Source organism: Tachyglossus aculeatus, chromosome 1 (assembly GCF_015852505.1).
Source record: "Tachyglossus aculeatus isolate mTacAcu1 chromosome 1, mTacAcu1.pri, whole genome shotgun sequence".
NCBI classification, from domain to species: Eukaryota; Metazoa; Chordata; class Mammalia; order Monotremata; family Tachyglossidae; genus Tachyglossus; species Tachyglossus aculeatus.
The window spans coordinates 28959510-28982446 of NC_052066.1; the positions used below are offsets into that span (position 1 = coordinate 28959510).

The window sequence follows — 22937 nt, forward strand, 5'->3', positions numbered from 1 at the left end:
AATACGATGAATGAATGAATGAATGCTCTGCACACAGTAAGCGCTCAATAAATACGATTGAATGGATGAATGTTGGGTAGGGACCGTCTCTATATGTTGCCGACTTGTACTTTCCAAGCGCTCAGTACATTGCTCTGCACACAGTAAGTGCTCAATAAATATGATTGAATGAACCAACCCATGACCTTCTAACTCCCAGGCCTGTGCTCTATCCAAGACTGTGAGCCCACTGTTGGGTAGGGACCCTCTCTATATGTTGCCAACTTGTGCTTCCCAAGCGCTTAGTCCAGTGCTCTGCACACAGTAAGCGCTCAATAAATACGATTGAATGAATGAATGAATGAATGAATGCCATGCTGCTTCTCAATCTCAGATTTGGTTTGCTTCTTTTCAACGAGGATTCACCACCAGTCCCCTCCCCACTCCTCACATACTGCACCAGGCGAGGAGATTGCTTTATAGCAAGCTGGTCATTTATTTACGAACAATCTGTCATTATTTCAAAAAAAGCCACACGTTCCAAGAGGGGGGCAAAAAAAGCCGAGCATTCCGCTACAGAAATACACACCTTTTAGGATCGCAGAGTTTCTAAACAGCAGACTTACAAAAGCAAAGTTAACCAGTAATGGGAAAAACATGACCTTCAAAGGAGTGGACGACGCTCATTCCTTAAAAAGCAAAGTTAACAAGTAATGGGAAAAACCTGACCTTCAAAGGAGTGGACGACGCTCATTCCTTGGCTTTGGAAGCTACGATCTCAATGAGGGAGCAGGGGGTGGGAAAGACGATCCCAACCCCAGGAAAGCTTTTTTGCTGTCGTCCCATCATCGGGAATTGGGACAGCTCAGAATTAGGATGGGGCAGACTATGAGCAGCGGTCAAAAGGATAGGGCAGAGGTCAAAAAAAAGGGCAAAGGGAGGAAAGAAATCAGAGAAATCGGAAATCAATTCGATGTCGGGGCTGGATTTTTTTGGGGGGGTTTGTTTTTTTTTACTGAAGGGAAGTTGGCAAGGACTAAGTCACGGGGGCGTGAAAATTCAACCTGACAGTGGCTGAATTCTCCTGGCTGACACTTGGTCTTAATCAGGAGGAACAAGACGTAAGGGAAAACGCTGCTGCCGGGCGGGAGGGGGTGACGAGGGCGGTCGGAGAGGACGCCATCAAAGGCAACGCTTCCAAACCAACCGAAAGACGTTGGATAAAATCCCCCCCGCTACTGTCCAAAGCGGCCAAATGTTTTCTTGAACCTGATGGGCGTCCCCATCCCCGGCCTGGCCTCTCCTTTCCGAGACCTCCCAGTCAGGGGTCGCGGGGCTTCGCTCGGGACGGCCCTCGCCGCCGCTTTTCAGGCGACCCTGGCCAGCCACTTCTCCAGATCCTTGATGTCGGCGCTGCCCTCTTCCCCGGTGCCTCCCCGGGCGCTGCACTCCAGGAAGTCCACCTTCATCGGCAGCTGGGAGAAGTCGAACTCTCTGCCCTTCTTCCCCAGCTGAGGGGCCACGGCGGCGGCCGAGCTGTCCATCGTGCTGGGGGCGGCCGAGCGGGTCACCCGTAAGGTGTTCCTGCAAGACAAAACCCGAGCCGGCCACTCCTTGCTTCCACTCGATCCTATTTATTGAGCGCTTAGTGGGTGCAGGGCACTGGACTTGGCGACGGTGATCTAGACTGTGAGCCCACTGGTGGGTAGGGACCGTCTCTATATGTTGCCAACTTGGACTTCCCAAGCGCTTAGTACAGTGCTCTGCACACAGCAAGCGCTCAATAAATACGCTTGATTGATTGATAAGGGAGGATGGGAGGAAACGGCTTGTTTGCAACTGTACAGAGGGGACTCATGGGGAAGGAGCCTGCTATAATAATAATAATGATGGCATTTAAGTGCTTACTATGTGCAAAGCACTGTTCTAAGCACTGGGAGCCCACTGTTGGGTAGGGACTGTCTCTATATGTTGCCAATTTGTACTTCCCAAGCGCTTAGTACAGTGCTCTGCACATAGTAAGCGCTCAATAAATACGATTGATGATGATGATGATGGGATAGATATGTTTGTACGTATTTATTACTCTTTTTTATTTATCTTACTTGTACATATCCATTCTACTTATTTTATTTTGTTAATATGTTTGGTTTTGTTCTCTGTCTCCCCCTCCCCACACCACCTGCATATACGTTTGTACGTATTTATTACTCTATTTTACTTGTACACATTTATTCTATTTATTTTATTTTGTTAATATGTTTTGTGTTGTTGTCTGTCTCCCCCTTCTAGACTGTGAGCCCGCTGTTGGGTAGGGACCATCTCTAGATGTTGCCAACTTGGACTGCCCAAGCGCTTAGTACAGTGCTCTGCACACAGTAAGCGCTCAGTAAATACGATTGATTGATTGATTATTATTATTATTATTAACTTGCATCTACCCCGGTGCTTACAACGGTCCTTTGCAAACAGTAAGCGTTTAACAAGTACTGCTATTACGTTATTATTATTACGTGCCAGACACGATACTAAGCGCCGGGGTAGATACAAGACAATAGGGTTGGACACGATCTGTGTCCCACAGAGGGCTCCCATCTATTTTACAAATGAGGGAACTGAGGGACAGAGAAGCCAAGTGGCTTGCCCGAGGTCACACAGCAGACAGGTGGCAGAGCCGGAATTAGAACCCAGCTCCTTCTGATTCCCAGGTCAAGGCTCTATCCACTAGGCCAGGCTGCTGCTTTTCTAATCGTGTCAAGGAGGCCTTCCCTGACTGAGCCCCTTCCTTCCTCTCCCCCCTCGTCCCCCCCTCTCCATCCCCCCCATCTTACCTCCTTTCCTTCCCCACAGCACCTGTATATATGTACGTACATATTTACTACTCTATTCATTTTACTTGTACATATCTATTCTATTTATTTTATTTTGTTAGTATGTTTGGTTTTGTTCTCTGTCTCCCCCATCTAGACTGTGAGCCCCACTGTTGGGTAGGGACTGTCTCTATATGTTGCCAACTTGGACTTCCCAAGCGCTTAGTACAGTGCTCTGCACACAGTAAGCGCTCAATAAATACGATTGATTGATTGAAGGCCTACGAATCGATATTTGGATACGATGCCTCATTTGTTCACTTTGTTACGTTTTACCGTTTTCATGGTAAACATGTCGAAGACTGAGCTCCTTGTCTTCCCTCCCAAACCTTGTCCTCTCCCTGACTTTCCCATCTCTGTTGACGGCACTACCATCCTTCCCGTCTCACAAGCCCGCAACCTTGGTGTCATCCTCGACTCCGCTCTCTCATTCACCCCTCACATCCAAGCCGTCACCAAAACCTGCCGGTCTCAGCTCCGCAACATTGCCAAGATCCGCCCTTTCCTCTCCATCCAAACCGCTACCCTGCTAATTCAAGCTCTCATCCTATCCCGTCTGGACTACTGCACTAGCCTTCTCTCTGATCTCCCATCCTCGTGTCTCTCTCCACTTCAATCCATACTTCATGCTGCTGCCCGGATTATCTTTGTCCAGAAACGCTCTGGACATATCACTCCCCTCCTCAAAAAACCTCCAATGGCTACCGATCAATCTGCGCATCAGGCAGAAACTCCTCACCCTGGGCTTCAAGGCTCTCCATCACCTCGCCCCCTCCTACCTCACCTCCCTTCTCTCCTTCTACTGCCCAGCCCGCACCCTCCGCTCCTCCACCACTAATCTCCTCACTGTACCTCGCTCTCGCCTGTCCCGCCATCGACCCCCGGCCCACGTCATCCCCCCGGGCCTGGAATGCCCTCCCTCTGCCCATCCGCCAAGCTAGCTCTCTTCCTCCCTTCAAGGCCCTCCTGAGAGCTCACCTCCTCCAGGAGGCCTTCCCAGATTGAGCCCCTTCTTTCCTCTCCCCCTCGTCCCCCCTCTCCATCCCCCCGCCTTACCGCCTTCCCCTCCCCACAGCACCTGTATATATGTATATATGGTTGTACATATTTATTACTCTGTTTATTTATTTATTTATTTATTTTACTTGTACATTTCTATCCTACTTATTTTATTTTGTTGGTATGTTTGGTTCTGTTCTCTGTCTCCCCCTTTTAGACTGTGAGCCCACTATCGGGTAGGGACTGTCTCTATGTGATGCCAATTTGTACTTCCCAAGCGCTTAGTACAGTGCTCTGCACATAGTAAGCGCTCAATAAATACGATTGATTGATTGATTGATTGATTGTCTCCCCCTTCTAGACTGTGAGCCCGCTGTTGGGTAGGGACCATCTCTATCATCATCAATCGTATTTATTGAGCGCTTACTGTGTGTAGAGCACTGTACTAAGCGCTTGTTTGCCGACTTTTTTTTTTTGGTATTTGTTAAGTGCTTACTATGTGCAAAGCACTGTTCTAAGAGCTGGGGTAGATACAAGGTAATCAGGTTGTCCCACGTGGGGCTCACAGTCTTCATCCCCATTTTCCAGATGAGGGAACTGAGGCCCAGAGAAGTGAAGTGACTTGCCCAAAGTCACACAGCTGACAAGTGGCGGAGCTGGGATTTGAATCCACGACCTCTGACTCCAAAGCCCGGGCTCTTTCCACTGAGCCACACTGCTTCCCAAGCGCTTAGTACTGTGCTCTGAGCCCCTTCCTTCCTCTCCCCCTCGTCCCCCTCTCCATCCCCCCCGCCTTACCTCCTTCCCTTCCCCACAGCACCTGTATATATGTATATATGTTTATACATATTTATTACTCTATTCATTTATTTATTTTATTTGTACATATCTATTCTATTTATTTTATTTTGTTAGTATGTTTGGTCTTGTTCTCTGTCTCCCCCTTTTAGACTGTGAGCCCACTGTTGGGTAGGGACTGTCTCTATATGTTGCCAATTTGTACTTCCCAAGCGCTTAGTACAGTGCTCTGCACATAGTAAGCGCTCAATAAATACAATTGATGATGATGATGATGCTCCGTACACAGTAAGCGCTCAAAGAATAAATAAATACGATACTATTCACAGACAGACTGTGTGCAGGGAATCTGTTTACTGTTGGACTGTCCTCTCCCAAGCACTTAGTACAGTGTTGTACTGACTCTCCCAAGCGCTTCATACAGTGCTCCGCACACAGTAAGTGCTCAATAAATATGACTGACTGATGAATGCAAGTACCAGGCATCCCAACAGCACTTTTCCTGCTCTCTCAGAACATAACTTTCCAAAGATGAGATCTTCCTATTCGGCCCACTTGGATGCTTGTAGGATGCCTAGTTGTCATCCCAGATTGCTGAGGGTTGGGGTGGGAATCATATTTTAGGATCCGGATGGAGTGCCTAAGTCATTAAGAGCCTACGGTTTGGTACGTAGTAAGCGCTTAAACAACATCACAATTAACACTGAGAAGTATTTGATGTGGCGGACAGAGCACGGGCCCGGGACTCAGAAAGTCACGGGTTCTAATCCCAGCTCTGCCACTTGTCTGCTGCGTCACCTTAATAATAATAATAATAATAATAATAATAATAATGGTATTTGTTAAGCGTTTACTATTTTAAACGCTTACTATGCGCCAAGCACCGTTCTAAGCACTGGGGTAGAAACAAGGTAATAAGGTTATCCCACGTGGGACTCACAGTCTTAATCCCCATTTGACAGATGAGGTAACTGAGGCATAGAGAAGTGAACTGCCCAGTCACACAGCTGATAAGGGGCAGAGTCGGGATTAGAACCCACAACCTCTGACTCCCAAGCCTGTGCTCTTTCCACTAAGCCATGCTGCTTCTCTGGTGACCCTGGGAAAGTCACTTCACTTATGTGAGAAGCATGGGTTCAAATCCCGGCTCCGCCAACTGTCAGCTGGGTGACTCTGGGCAAGTCACTTAACTTCTCTGTGCCTCAGTCACCTCATCTGTAAAATGGGGATTAAGACTGTGAGCCCCCTGTGGGACAACCTGATCACTTTGTAACCTCCCCAGCACTTAGAACAGTGCTTCGCACATAGTAAGCGCTTAATAAATGCCATTATCATTATTATTATCGGTGCCTCAGTGACCTCATCTGTACAGTGGAGATTGAGATTGTGAGCCCTATCTGAGACAGGGACTGTATCCAACCCAATTTGCTTGTATCTACCTCAGCACTTAGTACAGTGCCTGGCACATAGTAAGCGCTTGACAAATACAATTATTATTATTACCACAAAGGATTTTCCCACAAGCCCCTTGTGTGGGGCTCACAATCTCAATCCCTATTTAACAGATGATTTCTGTTTAAGCATCACCCCATTAGATGGCAAGCTCCTGAGAAGCAGGGGTTAGGCATCAAGGCATCACTGAAAATATGGAACTTCCTGAAATGATGATGATGGTATTTGTTAAGCGCTTACTATGTGCAAAGCACTGTTCTAAGCACTGGGGGGATGCAAGGTGATCAGGTTGTCCCACGGGGGGCTCACAGTCTTAATCCCCCTTTTACAGAGGAGGTAACTGAGGCCCAGAGAAGTGAAGGGACTTGCCCAAAGTCACCACAGCTGACAGTTGGTGGAGCCCGGGATTTGAGCCCGGGGACCTCTGACTCCAAAGCCTGGGCTCTTTCCACTGACACTACAAGCGCCTAGTACAGTGCTCTGCACACAGTAAGCGCTCAATAAATACGATTGAATGAATGAATGAATGAGACTGTGAGCCCACTGTTGGGCAGGGACTGTCTCTATATGTTGCCAATTTGTACTTCCCTAAGCGCTTAGTACAGTGCTCTGCACACAGTAAGCGCTCAATAAATACGATTGATGATGATGATGATGATGATGATGAGCCATGCCGCTTCTCTGAAAGTCATTCATTCATTCATTCATTCAATCGTATTTATTCAGCGCTTACTGCGCGCAAAGCACTGAAATGGACTTTGCCGTGCAGAAAATTACTTTCCACTCTGTAGACATTTGGAGTTTTAAAGACTGTGCCAAATGAGCTCGGTTCTAAGGATGTTCGCTTTCAGCATGGCTTAGTGGATACAGCACAGGTCCGAGAGTCAGAAGGATCCGGGTTCCAATCCCAGCTCTGCCACTTGTCTGCCGTGTGACCTTGGGCGTGTCACTTCACTAATCTGGGCCTCAGTTCCCTCATTTGCAAAATGGGGATTAAGACCGAGCTCTGTGTGGGATCAGGACTGTGTCCAACCTGATTAATTTTTATGTATCCCCAGCGCTTAGTACGGTGCCTGGCACAGAGGGAGGGCTGAAAACGTAGTATTTAAAAAAAAAAAAAAAAAGGGACATCAAGTCACTTTTCTCTGCCCATCCTCAGGTATTCTTTTTTCAGACCCCAGCATCAATGAAACTGGGCTCTGGAAAAGTTAGGTTCGATTTTTGGACTACCTGATAAAGTTGAGAGGTAGAGTTGGCAAAGTAAAAACGCAGCTAGAAGGGATATATTCGTTTTTCTCTTTGACACAGCTTTGCCAAAATCCCCCCCTTTCTAAAAATGAATCAAGCGTGTGGTATTGGTGAGCGGCTTTTTTGGCGCCAAATTACCTCTTCCCAGCCCTTGGGAAAGCGCAGTACAGCAGGGTAGGTAGACAAATTTCCTGCCCACAGGGTTCTTCAAAATGCCAATAGCCGTTTTTGTGAAGGCAGGGAAGTACCAAGATCTCTTTAAAGCAATAACTGATTGTCTGGGGTTGTACTTGCAGTATTTGGAATTAGTAGGTCAGATTATATAGGTTTTATTTTATTTTACTTGTAACACATTTATTCTATTTTATTTTATTTTGTTAATATGTTTGGTTTTGTGTCTGTCTCCCCCTTCTACACTGTGAACCCGCTGTTGGATAGGGACTGTCTCTAGATGTTGCCGGACTTGTACTTCCCAAGCGCTTAGTACAGTGCTCTGCACGCAGTAAATGCTCATTAAATATGATTGAATGAATGAATGAATGAAAGACTACAGGCCTGGAATGTCAGAGGACCTGGGGTCTAATCCTGGGCTCTGCCCACTTGGCTGTGTTGCGTGACCCTTGGGGAAAATCACTGAACTTAATTGTGCCTCAATTTCTTCACCTGAAAAATGGGGGTTTCCATACCTGTTCTCCCTCCTACTTCAATCAATCATATTTATTGAGTGCTTACTGTGTGCAGAGCACTGTACTAAGCGACTTGGGAAGTACAAGTCGGCAACATATAGAGACCAGTCCCTACCCAACAGTGGGCTCACAGTCTAGAAGGGGGAGACAGAGAACAAGAACCAAACATACTAACAAAATGAAATAAGTAGAATAGATTTTTACAAGTAGAATAAATAAATAAATAGAGTAATAAATATGTACAAACACATATACATATAACCAGGAATCCCTAGTCAGACAGGGACTTGTGTCTGACCTATTGATGGCATTTATTAAGTGCTACGATATGGAACAGGCACTGTTCTAAGCGCTGGGGAAGATACAAGCTAAACTAGGTTGGAGCAAGGTCCCATTGTCCCGCATGCGCCCTCCAGTCTTAATCCCATTTTACAGACGAGGGAACTGAGGCCCAGAGAAGTGAAGTGACTTGCCCGAAGTCACATAGCTGACAAGTGGCGGAGCGGGATTAGAACCCAGGTCTTTCCTACTCCCAGGCCTGGGGCTCTGTCCACTGGGCCTTGCCGCTTCTCTGATTAAATTGTGGAACTACCCCCGCGATTTACCCTGTGAAAAATAATAATGATGGTCTTTGTTAAGGCGCTTACCTGTGCAGGAGCACTGTTTCTAAACGCTGGAAAAGTAAGCCCTTAAATCCCATTATTATAATTATTATTACTAGTATGATTACTGGGGGATGATACAGAACCTGCCCTGAACAAATCCCATTATTATAATTATTATTACTAGTATGATTATTGGGGGATGATAAAGAACCTGGGCCTGGCTTTCACTGTACTCACCCGGTGCTTGGCATTCAGTAAGCGCTTAATACACAGACGACTAATTGACTGAGGAGAAATGGGGTGCCAGACTTGAACATCACAGCCTAAAGTCATGGATAAGTTAAAAGTTCGGCGAGCACGGTAAAAAAAAAAACCGTGGAGGTGCAGTTATCTTATTCAAGACGTTTATATATACACAAATATATATCTTTGGCAGTTAATATTAATATTCTGAAGGGAAAGTCAGCATTTTCCAGGCTGAAATTAGTTTCAATCTAAGCCAAGTTGCGCTACTGCAACGTATTGGCTGAATTAGGGTTTGGTTCTGTGGACTCCTCTAAACTTTCTCAAGTAAAATTAAGTTCATTCAATCAGTCGTATTTATTGAGTGCATAGCACTGTACTAGGCAATTGGGAGAGTACAATATCAATCAATCAATCGTATTTATTGAGCGCTTACTGAGTGCAGAGCACTGTAGTAGCCACTTGGGAAGTACAAGTTGGGCAACATATAGAGATGGTCCCTACCCAACAGTGGGCTCACAGTCTAGAAGAACAATAAACAGACACGTTCCCTGCCCACAACGAGCTTACAGTACTAGGGGGGAGGACAGGACATTAATAGAGTAATGGCATTTGTTAAGCGCTTACTATGTGCAAGGCACTGTTCTAAAGCGCTGGGGAGGATACAAGGTGATCAGGTTGTCCCACGTGGGGCTCACCGTCTTCATCCCATTTTACAGATGAGGTAACGGAGGCCCAGAGGAAGTGAAGTGACGTTGCCCAAAGTCATGGGTTTCGAAATCCCAGGCTCTGCCAATTGTCAGCTGTGTGACTTTGGGCAAGTCACTTAACTTCCCTGTGCCTCAGTTACCTCATCTGTAAAACAGGGGATGAAGACTGTGAGCCCCCCCATGGGACAACCTGATAATAATAATAATAATAATAATAATAATAATAATAATAATGATGGCATTTTAATAAGTGCTTACTATGTGCAAAGCACTGTTCTAAGCACTGGGGGGATACAAGGTGATCAAGTTGTCCCACGTGGGGCTCCCAGTCTTAATCCCCATTTTACAGATGAGGGAACTGAGGCTCAGAGAAGTTAAGTGACTTGCCCAAGGTCACACAGCAGGACATTTGGCGGAGCCGGGATTCGAACCCATGACCTCTGACTCCAAAGCCCGGGCTCTTTCCAATGAGCCACGCTGCTTCATGATCACCTTGTAACCTCCCCAGCGCTTAGAACATGTGCTTGCACATAGTAAGCGCTTATTAAAATGCCATCATTATTATATTATTATTAAGCCCGGTTAGGCGTTTACGTGTGTCAAGCACCTGTACTAAGTGCTGGGGTAGAAGCAGTGCGGCTTAATGGAAAGAGCCTGGGCTTGGGAGTCAGATGGTCGTGGGTTCGAATCGTCCTCCACCACTTGTCAGCTGTGTGACTCTGGGCAAGTCACCTCACTTCTCTGTGCACTCGGTTACCTCATCTGGAAAATGGGGATTAAAACTGTGAGCCCCAAGTGGGACAACCTGATAACCTTGTATATCTCCCCCCAGTGCTTAGCACAAAGTAAGGACGCTTCCCCCCTTCAAAGCCCTACTGGAAAGCTCACCTCCTCCAGGAGGCCTTCCCAGACTGAGCCTCCCCTTTTCCTCTGCTCCTCCTTCCCCCCACCCATCGCCCCACCTTCCCTCCCTCTGCGCTACCCCCCCTCCTGCCCCACAGCACTTGTGCGTATAATATTACATATCACTTATTATTATATTATAATAATAATATTATTAAGCGCTTAGAAAAGTGTTTTGCACATAGTAAGCACTTAACAAATACCATTATTATTATTATTACCGTTATTATTAATAATGATGTGTCTATATCTATAATTCTCTTATTATATTGATGCTATTGATGCCTATCTACTTGTTTGTTTTATTTTGTTGTCTGCCTCCCCACTTCTGTGACTGTGAGCCTGTTGTTGGGTAGGGATTGTCTCTGTTGCCGACTTGTACTTTCCAAGCGCTTAGTACAGTGCTCGGCACACAGTAAGTGCTCAATAAATATGACTGAATGAATGGATAGTCCTCACCAAATACCAACATTATTATTATTATTATTATTATTATTATTATTATTAGTTATTATTACAAGCTATCAGGTCAGACACAGTCCCTTGTCCTGCACGGGGCTCAGGTATTGAATCCTCATTTTACAGAACCAAGAGATTTCAAGAATTAAATGACTTTACTGCAGTAATTCTGCATGGACCCCTAAAACCAGCTGCTTCCACAAGCACCTCCTGAAACACCCCCTACAGAGCTTAACGTAAGAGAAATGGGAAATTTGGTGCGATTCATGGGACAGAAAATTTGAATGCATAATTATTGGGGTATTTATTAAGCTCTTCTCTGGCGTTGGGGCAGATACAGACAATCAGGTTGAAGGCAATCCCTGTTCCACATAGACTTCACAATATGAGTAGGGAGGGAATAGGGATTAATCCCCATGATTATAATAGTAGTAGAACTATGGTATTTTGTTGAGCACCTACTATGTACCAGGCACTGGGATGAATACTGGGATGGATACAGACATATCAGGTTGGACCACAGGTCCCTGTCCACACAGGGTTCACAGTCTCAATCCCCATTTTTACAGATGAGGGAACTGAGGCACAGAGATGTGAATTCAATCAATCAATCGTATTTATTGAGTGCTTACTATGTGCAGAGCACTGTACTTAAGCGCTTGGGGAAGTACAAGTTGGCTACATATAGAGCCAGTCCCCTACCCAACAGTGGCTCACAGTCTAAAAGGGGGAGACAGATGAACAAAACCAAACTACTAACAAAATAAAATAAATAGAAGTGACTTAATAATAATGATAATAATAATGATGGCATTTATTAAGCACTTACTAGGTGCAAAGCACTGTTCTATAGCTCTGGGGAGGGTTACAAGGTGATCAGGTTGTCCCATGGGGAGCTCACAGTCTTAATCCCATTTTACAGATGAGGGAACTGAGGCCCAGAGAAGTGAAGGTGACTTGCCAAATTCACACAGCTGACAAGTGGCAGAGCCAGGATTGGAACCAATGACCCTTTGACTCCAAAGCCCGGGCTCTTTCCACTGTGCCATGCTGCTTCTCAAGGTCCCAAAGCAGACAAGTGGTAGAACTGGGAATTAGATTTATATAAATATAAAATGAGGATTAAATCCTACTTCCTCCTACTCCCTATAACACACACACACACACACACACACACACACACACACACACACACACGTTATGTGTACACAGGGTATACATCCATATACATATGTACATACATATGGTATTTGTGAGGTGCTTACATAAGTGCCAGGGTAGATGCCAGATCATCAAGTAGGACACAGGTCCCTGTCCCACACAGGGTTCACATACTTCACTCCTCTGGCCCGGATTATCTTTGTATTAGAAATGCTCTGGGCATGTTACTCCCCCTCCTCAAAAATCTCCAGTGGCTACCAATCGATCTGCGCATCAGCAGAAACTCCTCCCCCTGGGCTTCAAGGCTGTCCATCCCCTGGCCCCCTCCTACCTCCCCTCCCTTCTCTTCTTCTCCAGCCCAGCCCGCACCCTCCGCTCCTCTGCCGCTCACCTCCTCACTTTACCTCGTTCTCGCCCTGTCCCACCCATCGACCCCCGGCCCATGTTCATCCCCTGGCCTGGAATGCCCTCCCATCCAACATCCACCAAGCTAGCTCTCTTCCTCCCTTCAAAGCCCTACTGAGAGCTCACCTCCTCCGGGAGGCCTTCCCACACTCAGCCCCAGCTTTTCCCTCTCCTCCTCCCATCCACCCCCACCTCCACCTCCTTCCCCTCCCCACAGCACTTGTATATATTTATTACTCATATTTATTTTACTTATACACATTTACTACTCTATGTTATTAATGATGCGCATATAGCTATAATTCTATTTATCTAATGCTTTTGGACACCGGCCTCCATGTTTTGTTTTGCTGTCTGTCTCCCCTGTCTAGACAGTGAGGCCCATTGTTGGGTAGGCACCGTCTCTATCTGTTGCCGGACTAGGACTTCCCAAGCGCTTAGTACTGTGCTCTGCACACAGTAAGCGCTCAATAAATACGACTGAATGAATGAATGAATCCCCATATTACAGATGAGGTACCTGAGGCACAGAAGTTAAATGACTTGCCCAAAGTCACGCAGCAGGCAACTGGCAGAGCCAGAGACTGGAAGTTATTTCCTCTGACTCCCAAGCGTTGCTCTTTCCACTAGCCATTACGGCATCTTATCAATTAATCAATCAATCGTATTTACTGAGTGCTTACTGTGTGCAGGAGCACTGGACTAAGCGCTTGGGAAGTCCAAGTTGGCAATATATAGAGACAGTCCCTACCCAACAGTGGGCTCACAGTCTAAAAGGGGGAGAGACAGAGAGACAAAACCAAACATACTAACAAAATAAAATAAATAGAATAGATATGTACAAGTAAAATAAATAAATAGAGTAATAAATATGTACAAACATATATACAGGCTTATGGCTGCTCCTACTAATTGAGCACTTAGTGAGTGCAGAACACTGAACTAAGCGCTTGGGAGAGTGCAATATAACAGTTGGTAGACACATTCTCTGCACCCAGAGAGCCTACGGTCCTACAGTTACAATGAGCATTTGATCTTACGTGCCCTGCAAACCTCAAATTATGTCAACAAAATCTATGTAACTAGACTGTGAGCCCACTGTTGGGTAGGGACCGTCTCTATTATGTTGCCATACTTGTCCTTCCCAAGCGCTTAGTACAGTGCTCTGCACACAGGAAGCGCTCAATAAATACGATTGATTGATTGATGTAACTGCAGTACCCTATCATCCTACGATTTTCGGCTAACATTCTCAGCAAAACAATGTTGGCTTAAGAGTTCCAGAGTTCAAAAATAAAAAAAAAAAAAAGCATGCTGGGGGGAAAGCATAAATCTTTAATAAAAATGGAAAATGTAGGCCAGGGAACTAATACTGTTCTTCTTTGAGCGATCAATGTTCATAGCTAAGGCAACATCACTGTCACAATGATCGCCTAAGTGCATGAGACTGGGGAAACCTTTGCAAATGAGTTCAATGTCTGCAGTCTCGCAAGATATCTGGAACCTCTCTATCAGCCCAAACATCAATTTTTAATCCTTTACTATAGAATCTAATCTATTTTCCATTACATAGCCCTTTTGAATGATTTTGAAATCTGGAGTACCGATACGGAAGTCCTTTTTGAGGAGTCCGTCAAAAGCAGCGCAGTTTGAATTAGCCGGGTGGCCTAATGGAAAGGGCACCGTAATGGGAGTCGGAAACTTGGGTTCTAATTCCGCGGTGTAACCTCGGGGGAAGTCCACTGAACTTCTCTGTGCCTCAGGTTCCTCATTCTTTAAAACAGGGATTTAAATATCTGTCTTCCTTCCTTTAGACTGTGAGCCCACTGTTGGGTAGGGACTGTCTCTATGTGTTGCCAATTTGTACTTCCCAAGCGCTTAGTACAGTGCTCTGCACATAGTAAGCGCTCAATAAATAGGATTGATGAGGATGATGATGATGACGTGAGCCCCATGGAGGACAGGGCCTGTGTCCAACCTGCTTATTTTGTAATAATAATAATAATAACGGCATTTATTAAGCGCTTACTCCACGCAAAGCACTGTTCTAAGTGCTGGGGAGGTTACAAGGTGATCAGGTTGTCCCACGGGGGGGCTCACAGTCTTAATCCCCATTTTACAGATGAGGTAACTGAGGCACAGAGAAGTTAAGTGACTTGCCCAAAGTCACACAGCTGACAATTGGTGGAGCCGGGATTTGAACCCATGACCTCTGACTCCAAAGCCCGTGCTCTTTCCACTGAGCCACGCTGCTTCTCTTGTATCTATCCCAGTGCTTAGTACAGAGCTTGGCACAGAGTACACACTAAACAAAAACCATAATAATAATGAACTCATAATAAACTCAGCATTACTGAAAAGAAATATATACTTAAGATTGCTTGAACACTCTCACCAGCAATTTGGCTGCCTAAAGCAATCAAGTATATTCCAGCATTTTAATTCCACAGGTCTTCATAGTGAAATGTACAACAATCATTCCAATATAGCTACCTTTCATTCAAAATTATAAATGCTATGAAGGATGGTGACAGTTCAATCAAGACAGTCCTCTTGCTATTTCCCAGATACTGCTTATTCTCTCTCTCATCCAGATAATAATAATAATAATGATGGCATTTATTAAGCCCTTACTATGTGCAAAGCACTGTTCTAAGCGCTGGGGAAGTTACAAGGTGATCAGGTTGTCCCACGAGGGGCTCGCAGTCTTAATCCCCATTTTACAGATGAGGTAACAGAGATAGTGAAGCGACTTGCCCCAAGTCACCCAGCTGACAATTGGCGGAGCCGGGATTTGAAACCACATGACCTCTGACTCCAAAGCCCGGGCTCTTTCCATTGAGCCACGCTGCTTCTAGACTAGCCCACTGATGGGTAGGGAACCCCGCCTCTATATGTTTCCAACTTGTACTTCCCAAGCGCTTAGTACAGTGCTCTGCCACAGTAAGCGCTCAATAACTACCGATTGAATGAATGAAATGAATAATAATTCAACTATCACAGACATCTCCTTGTGACCCCTAAGTTTTCTTTCTAAAATAAGAGAAAACTATGAGGCTCATATACCGAGCAGGCAACAGTTAATAACTCTCGTCATTTTTAAGGTACTTGGTACCAAGCACTGTACTCAGCGGTGGGACAGAGACAAGATAATAATCAGGTCCCACATGGGGGTTGACATTTCAGGTAATAATAATAATAATAATAATGTTGGCATTTGTTAAGCGCGTTACTATGTGCAAAGCACTGTTCTAAGCGCTGGGGGGGATACAAAGTGATCAGGTTGTCCCATGTGGGGCTCACAGTCTTAATCCCCATTTTACAGATGAGGTAACTGAGGCTCAAAGAAATTAAGTGACTTGCCCAAGGTCACACAGCAGACATGTGGCAGAGATGGGATTCGAACTCATGACCTCTGACTCCAAAGCCCGTGCTCTTTCCACTGAGCCACGCTCGGTGGGCTCAGGTAGGAGGGAGGAGGGTATGAGGGAACTGAGGCACACGGCAGCGACTCGCCCAAGGTCGCACAACGGGTGTGGCCAGGACTAGAAGCCTTTGGAGTCTTCTCCAAAGCAGCATGGCTCAGTGGAAAGAGCCCGGGCTTTGGAGTCAGAGGTCATGGGTTCGAATCCCCAACTCCCGCCAACGTGCCTGCTGTGTGACCTTGGGCAAGTCACTTAACTTCTCGGAGCTCAGTTCCCTCATCTGTAAAATGGGGATGATGACTGTGAGCCCCATGCGGGAAAAACCTGATCACCTTGTATCCCCCTCAGCGCTTCCAAGTCTTCCAACCTAGCCCTTTGGACTGGGGCTTTGGAGTCAGAGGTCATGGGTTCAAATGCCGGCACCGCCTCTTGCCGGCTGTGTGACTTTGGGCAGGTCACTTCACTTCTCTGGCCTCATCTGTAAAACGGGGATTGAGACGGTGAGCCCCCCGTGGGACAACCTGATCGCCATTGTGGCCCCCCCAGCGCTTGGAGCGGTGCTTTGCACGTGGTGGGGCGCTTAGCAAATGCCATCATTATTATTATAATTATTATTATTATTATTATTATTATTATTATTGTATAAGGGAAGCAGCGTGGCTTAGTGGCTAGAACGCCGCCTGGGAGTCGAAAGGTCGTGGGTTCTGATCCCAGCTCCACCACTTGTCGGCTGTGCGACCTCTGGGCGGGTTCGCTTCACTTCTCTGGGCCTCAGTTACCTCATCCGTAAAGTGGGGATTAAGGGGCAAAGGAAGGAATTACCTGGTGGACCCTTTTCTGAGGGAGGCCCAGAGAAGTTAGGTGACTTGCCCGGGGTCACACAGCTGGCAATCACTGTTCAAAGCGCTGAGCACGTAGCCCCAGACTGAGCCCCCTTTTGCCTCTCCTCCTCCGCATCCCCCCGCCCTACCTCCTTCCCCAGCACCTGTATATATGTTTGAACGGATTTATCCCTCTATTTATCTTACGTGTCCATATTTACTATTTTCTTTATTTTGTTAATGATGTACATTAATGATGATCTTTATTTTGTTAATGATGTAGCTTTAATTCTATTTGTTCTGACGACTTGACACCGGGCCACGTGTTTGGTTTCGTTGTCTGTCTCCCCCTTCTAGACTGTGAGCCCGTTGTTGGGTAGGGACTGTATCTACATGTCGCCGATTTGTACTTCACAAGCGCTTAGTACAGTGCTGTGCACACAGTGAGCGCTCAATAAATACGACTGAATGAATGAATAGAAGCCAGGTCCTCTGAGCTTTCCACTAGACCACACTGCTCCCCTTATGTCACAACGCATCATTACCCGATGGGCACCTCCTTGGGACTGTGAGCCCACTGTCGGGTAGGGACTGTCTCTATATGTTGCCAACTTGGACTTCCCAAGCGCTTAGTACAGTGCTCTGCACACAGTTAGTGCTTAATAAATGATTGATTGATCCAAACTGTACTTACAGTTCTTTTTCCAGCTGCTGCTGAATTACCTTGGCTGATTTTGCCATTGTGATATCTACGACGAGAGAAAGATCGTGTTAACAGTTCTCACCGTTTAATCGGACGACACCTCCCACCCCCTTTGCCCAACGTAAATTACACCCGGAATCCTTGGGACGAGACTGGACTCCCAGAACTGTCCTTAGATTCCTACTGCTCTGGTTTTTCCCTCCAGAGGTAACAATAACAGTTTTATTTGTTAAGCACTATGTGCCAAGCACTGTTCTAAGCACTGGAGCAGACAAGTAAGCCAATGGCGTTATTAATAATATATGAATTCTTTTTTCAGTTAAATTCAGAAAGGGATCCAGGTTACGTAGTGCTAGAACAGGGATTGGCAACATTTTGGGTGCAAAAGAGTCAAACAGTTTGAGCAGTTGGTGTGCAAAGAGCTAATTGTACAAATTCAAACACACATTCACCGAATTCACTTACTTGTGAACGTAATGCTTTAAAATGTCTTGCTCCTGCTTTCCCCCCAGTGCCCCCTTGACGGTGGCTGAATCAGCTAAACCTTCTCCCTCTTCCCTTCGTATGGGCACAGGTCTACTTGGTTCATGTGACTCCATTACTCTATTTATACTCCTATTATTACTCTATTTATTTACTTGTACATATCCTATTCTATTTATTTTATTAGTATGTTTGGTTTGTTCTCTGTCTCCCCCTTTTAGACTGTGAGCCCGCTGTTGGGTGGGGACTGTCTCTATATGTTGCCCAACTTGGGACTTCCCAAGCGCTTAGTACAGTGCTCTGCACACAGTAAGCGCTCAATAAATACGGTTGATTGATTGATTGATTGATTGACAATAATAATAATAATAATAATGATAATGGTATTTGTTAAAGGCTTACTATGTGCCAGGTACTGTACTAAGAGCTGGGGTGGATACAAGCAAATTGAGTTTGACACAGTCCCTGTCCCACATAGGGCTCACAGTCTTAACCGGGTCAAACACAGTCTCTGTCCCACATGGGGTTCGCTCACCCCACAGCGTTGTACTTCCCAGGCGCTTAGTACAGTGCTCAGCAAAGAGTAAGCGCTCAATAAATACGACTGAATGAATGTGCTTATCTTTAATATGTACACACATATATACATATATACAGTAAGCACTTGATAAGGGCTTACTAGAAAGTGCTTATATAGACAGTACATAGAAAGCGCTGAACAAATACTAAAATAATAATTATTATAATTATTATTGTGATATTTGTTAAGCACTTACTATGTGCCAGACACTTACTAAGCACTAGCGCTTACCACGACACCTGGGATCTCACATAATCTGCTCATGTCGACTCGGGGGGAGGGGAGTTAGAGAACAAAATTGGTTTGTAACCTACAAAAGTGTTAACAACAGGTCACCAACGAAGACTGCTCCTGCTAACATCATTCCCCTTTCACCCTTTAACTCTGACAACCCACCGTGGGTACTCACTACTTCAACTGTGTCCTTACTACTCAAATACATACAGACATCTTTATTTATATATTTAGCTGTATGTTCAATTTTTTCTTTATTATAATAATAATAATGATGGTATTTGTTAAGCACTTACTATGTGCCGAGCACGGTTCTAAGAGCTGGGATAGATACAAGGTGATCGGGTTGTCCCACGTGGGGCTCACAGTCTTCATCCCCATTTGACAGATGAGGGAGCTAAGGCACAGAGAAGTTAAGTGACTTGCCCAAAATCACACAGCTGCCAAGTGGCAAAACCGGGATTAGAACCCATGATAATGATAGCATTTATTAAGCGCTTACTATGTGCAAGGCACTGTTTCTAAGCGCTGGGGGAGGTTAACAAGGTGATCAGGTTGTCCCACGGGGGGGCTCACAGTCTTCATCCCCATTTTCCAGATGAGGTAACAGAGGCCCAGAGAAGTGAAGTGACTTGCCCAAAGTCACCCAGCTGATAAGTGGTGGAGCCAGGATTAGAACCCATGACCTCTGACTCCCAAGCCCGGGCTCTTTCCACAAGCTGTTTCAACCTGTAATTGCCCCCTGCTTCCTCTGGCTTTCGAAACCGGTTATTTTGTGCCTCTTTCCAAGCCCGGGCTCTTTCCACTAAGTCACACTTTTTCCGGTTCAGTTTTCCTTTTCATTCATAATAATAATAATAATAATAATAATAATAATAATAATAATAATAATAATAAGAATGGCATTTATTAAGCGCTTACTATGTGCAAGCACTGTTCTAAGCGCTGGGGAGGTTACAAGGCGATCAGGTTGTCCCATGGGGGGCTTACAGTCTTCATCCCCATTTTCCAGGTGAGGTAACTGAGGCCCAGAGAAGTGAAGTGACTTGCCCAAAGTCACAACAGCTGACACTTGACGGGAGCCGGGATTTGAACCCCTGACCTCTGACGTCCAAAGCCCGGCTCTTTCCACTGAGCCATTCATGTTCTAGTAGTAAGAGCCCGGACCTTGGGAGTCAGAGGATGTAGGTTCTAATCCCAGCTCTGCCGCTTGTCTGCTGTGTGACTGTGGGCAAGTCACTTCACTTCTCTGGGCCTCAGTTCCCTCATCTGCAAAATGGGGATGAGACTGTGAGCCCCATGAGGGACCAGGATTGTGTCCACCCTGATTTGCTTGTATCCACCCCAGCGCTTAGTACAGTAAGTGCTTAACTTAGTAAGCGCTTAACAAATACCATCATCATCATCAATCGTATTTATTGAGCGCTTACTATGTGCAGAGCACTGTACTAAGCGCTTGGAAAGTACAAATTGGCAACATATAGAGACAGTCCCTACCCAACAGTGGGCTCACAGTCTAAAAGGGGGAGACAGAGAACAAAACCAAACATACTAACAAAATAAAATAGAATAGATATGTACAAATAAATTAAATAAATAAATAGAGTAAAAAAAAAAAATACCATTATTATTATTATCATTCCTCTCACCGGACCCACCATTTAACTTCTGTGGGTCTTCGGTTTTTCTACCCTGACCTCTGCCCTCACTGCTTCTGAGCCCATAATAATAATAATAATAATGATGGCATTTGTTATGCGCTTACTATGTGCCGAGCACTGTTCTAAGTGCTGGGGTTGTCAATCAATCAATCAATCGTATTTATTGAGCGCTTACTGCGTGCAGAACACTGTACTACGCGCTTGGGAAGTACAAGTTGGCAACATATAGAGACAGTCCCTACCCAACAGTGGGCTCACAGTCTAAAAGGGGTTGTCTAAATGTGGGTTGTCCCACATGGGGCTCACGGTCTTCATCCCCATTTTACAGATGAGGGAACTGAGGCACAGAGAAGTCATGTGACCTGCCCCAAGTCACACAGCTGATCAGTGGCGGAGCCGGGATTAGAACTCACGATCTCTGGCTCTTTCCACTATGCCACGCTGCTTCTCATAGAGCGCGGGCCTGGGGGTCAGAAGGTTGTGGGTTCTAATCCCGGCTCCGCCACTTGTCTGCTGCGTGACCGAGGGCACATCAACTTCACTTCTCTGGGCCTCAGCTCCCCTACCTGTAAAATGGGGATTAAGACTGTGAGCCCTATGTGGGACAGAGACTCTGTCCAATCCAACTCTCTTGGCTCTACCCCGGCGTTTAGAACAGTGCCTGATATATGTAAGCGCTTAATAATTACCGTAATTCTTACTACTTATTTAGGAGGCTAGAAATGTGGGGCAGTGAGTCTCTACCACAATGATTTGGGCAAATTAAGAGCCACTTCCTCCTCCTCCCCTACTATCCTCTATTTTATATTACTATATTACTCTATTTATTTATTACTCTATTTATTTATTTCTCTATTTATTTATTACTCTATTTATTTATTACTCTATTATTACTCTATTTATTATTACTCTATTTATTATTACTCTATTTATTTATTTTACTTGTACATATCTATTCTATTTATTTTATTTTGTTCGTAGCTCAGTGGAAAAGAGCCCGGGCTTTGGAGTCAGAGGTCATGGGTTCAAATCCCGGCTCCGCCCGTTGTCAGCTGTGTGGCTTTGGGCAAGTCACTTCACTTCTCTGGGCCTCAGTTACCTCATCTGTAAAATGGGCGTGAAGACTGTGAGCCCCACGTGGGACAACCTGATCACCTTGTACCCTCCCCAGCGCTTCGAACAGTGTTTTGCACATAGTAAGCGCTTAACAAATACCAACATTATTATTATTATTATCATTTGTTAGTATGTTCGGTTTTGTTCTCTGTCTCCCCCTTTTAGACTGTGAGCCCACTATTGGGTAGGGACTGTCTCTATATGTTGCCAACTTGGACTTCCCGAGCGCTTAGTCCAGTGCTCTGCACACAGTAAGTGCTCAATAAATACGATTGATGATGATGACGATCCTCAGTTGGGCAGATAACATCCGCCAACAATCTCTGCACGCTCTGCTTCTGCCCACTGTTGGGTAGGGACCGTCTCTATATGTTGCCAACTTGGACTTCCCGAGCGCTTAGTCCAGTGCTCTGCACACAGTAAGTGCTCAATAAATACGATTGATGATGATGACGATCCTCAGTTGGGCAGATAACTTCCGCCAACAATCTCTGCACGCTCTGCTTCTGCCCACTGTTGGGTAGGGACTGTCTCTATATGTTGCCAACTTGTACTTCCCAAGCGCTTAGTCCAGTGCTCTGCACACCGTAAGCGCTCAATAAATACGATTGATGATGATGACGGTCCTCAGTTGGGCAGATAACATCCGCCAACAATCTCTGCACGCTCTGCTTCTGCCCACTGTTGGGTAGGGACCGTCTCTATATGTTGCCAACTTGTACTTCCCAAGGGCTTAGTCCAGTGCTCTGCACACAGTAAGCGCTCAATAAATACGATTGATTGATTGATTGAGCCCAAGTACTTATTAAAGCAGGCTAGAAATCTGGGGCAGTCCACCACCACACTGACGTGGGTCACCTAACCGCCCCCTCCTCCGTCACCATCCCCAAAACGGCAGCCGTCGCCCTCACCGCCACCCACAACTGCCAACGGCCTCTTCCCAGCAAATCCAAAAAAATCGAAATCCACCGCGAGGAACTGCGACGGCTTTTCGTCGGCCAAGAGGATCGGCGAGCTTAAAACTCACCGGCTGAGTACATTCATTCATTCAATCATATTTATTGAGCGAGTACATACGACAACGGAGCATCCTCACTGGCTTTATAGGACTCTCGAAGGCCCTCGACTGTCAATTAAACAAGCTCGTGTATGCGACACTCGGCTTCTAGTGAGAGGTCTGATTTCTAGTCAAGTGGGACATTGCCTGTATTCGGATACGTTTAATCAAACCAATTTAGCCTCTTTAGAGAATAATATCCAACCTCTTCAGAGAGGAAGGACAACTTCGTAGCGTGTTCGAGACCACTTTCTTATTGGAGCTTAGTACAGTATAAACTCCCTAGGCCCCCTCTAACCGCAGCAGGTGAATTGATTTCCTTAGTTTAAATGACAGCCT

At 45.7% G+C, this 22937-nt stretch overlaps 1 protein-coding gene across 2 annotated transcripts in view; it reads right to left on the bottom strand.

Annotated features, from left to right (window-relative positions):
* Window positions 1-451: 451 nt before the first annotated feature.
* Window positions 452-22937, bottom strand: part of SRPRB (SRP receptor subunit beta) — a 47300-nt gene continuing 24814 nt past the window's right edge. The window contains exons 6-8 of one of the 2 annotated variants that reach the window (XR_005452527.1): window positions 17459-17513; window positions 709-1563; window positions 452-641 (exon numbers count right to left, since the gene is read on the bottom strand). Coding sequence is in view for 1 of the 2 variants with exons in the window: in XM_038752339.1 (XP_038608267.1) it covers window positions 1347-1563; window positions 17459-17513 (272 nt within the window). In the remaining variant the exon portion in view is untranslated. Of the gene's footprint in view, window positions 1564-17458; window positions 17514-22937 lie in introns of both variants that reach the window. The other variant, XM_038752339.1, reaches the window with a different exon arrangement.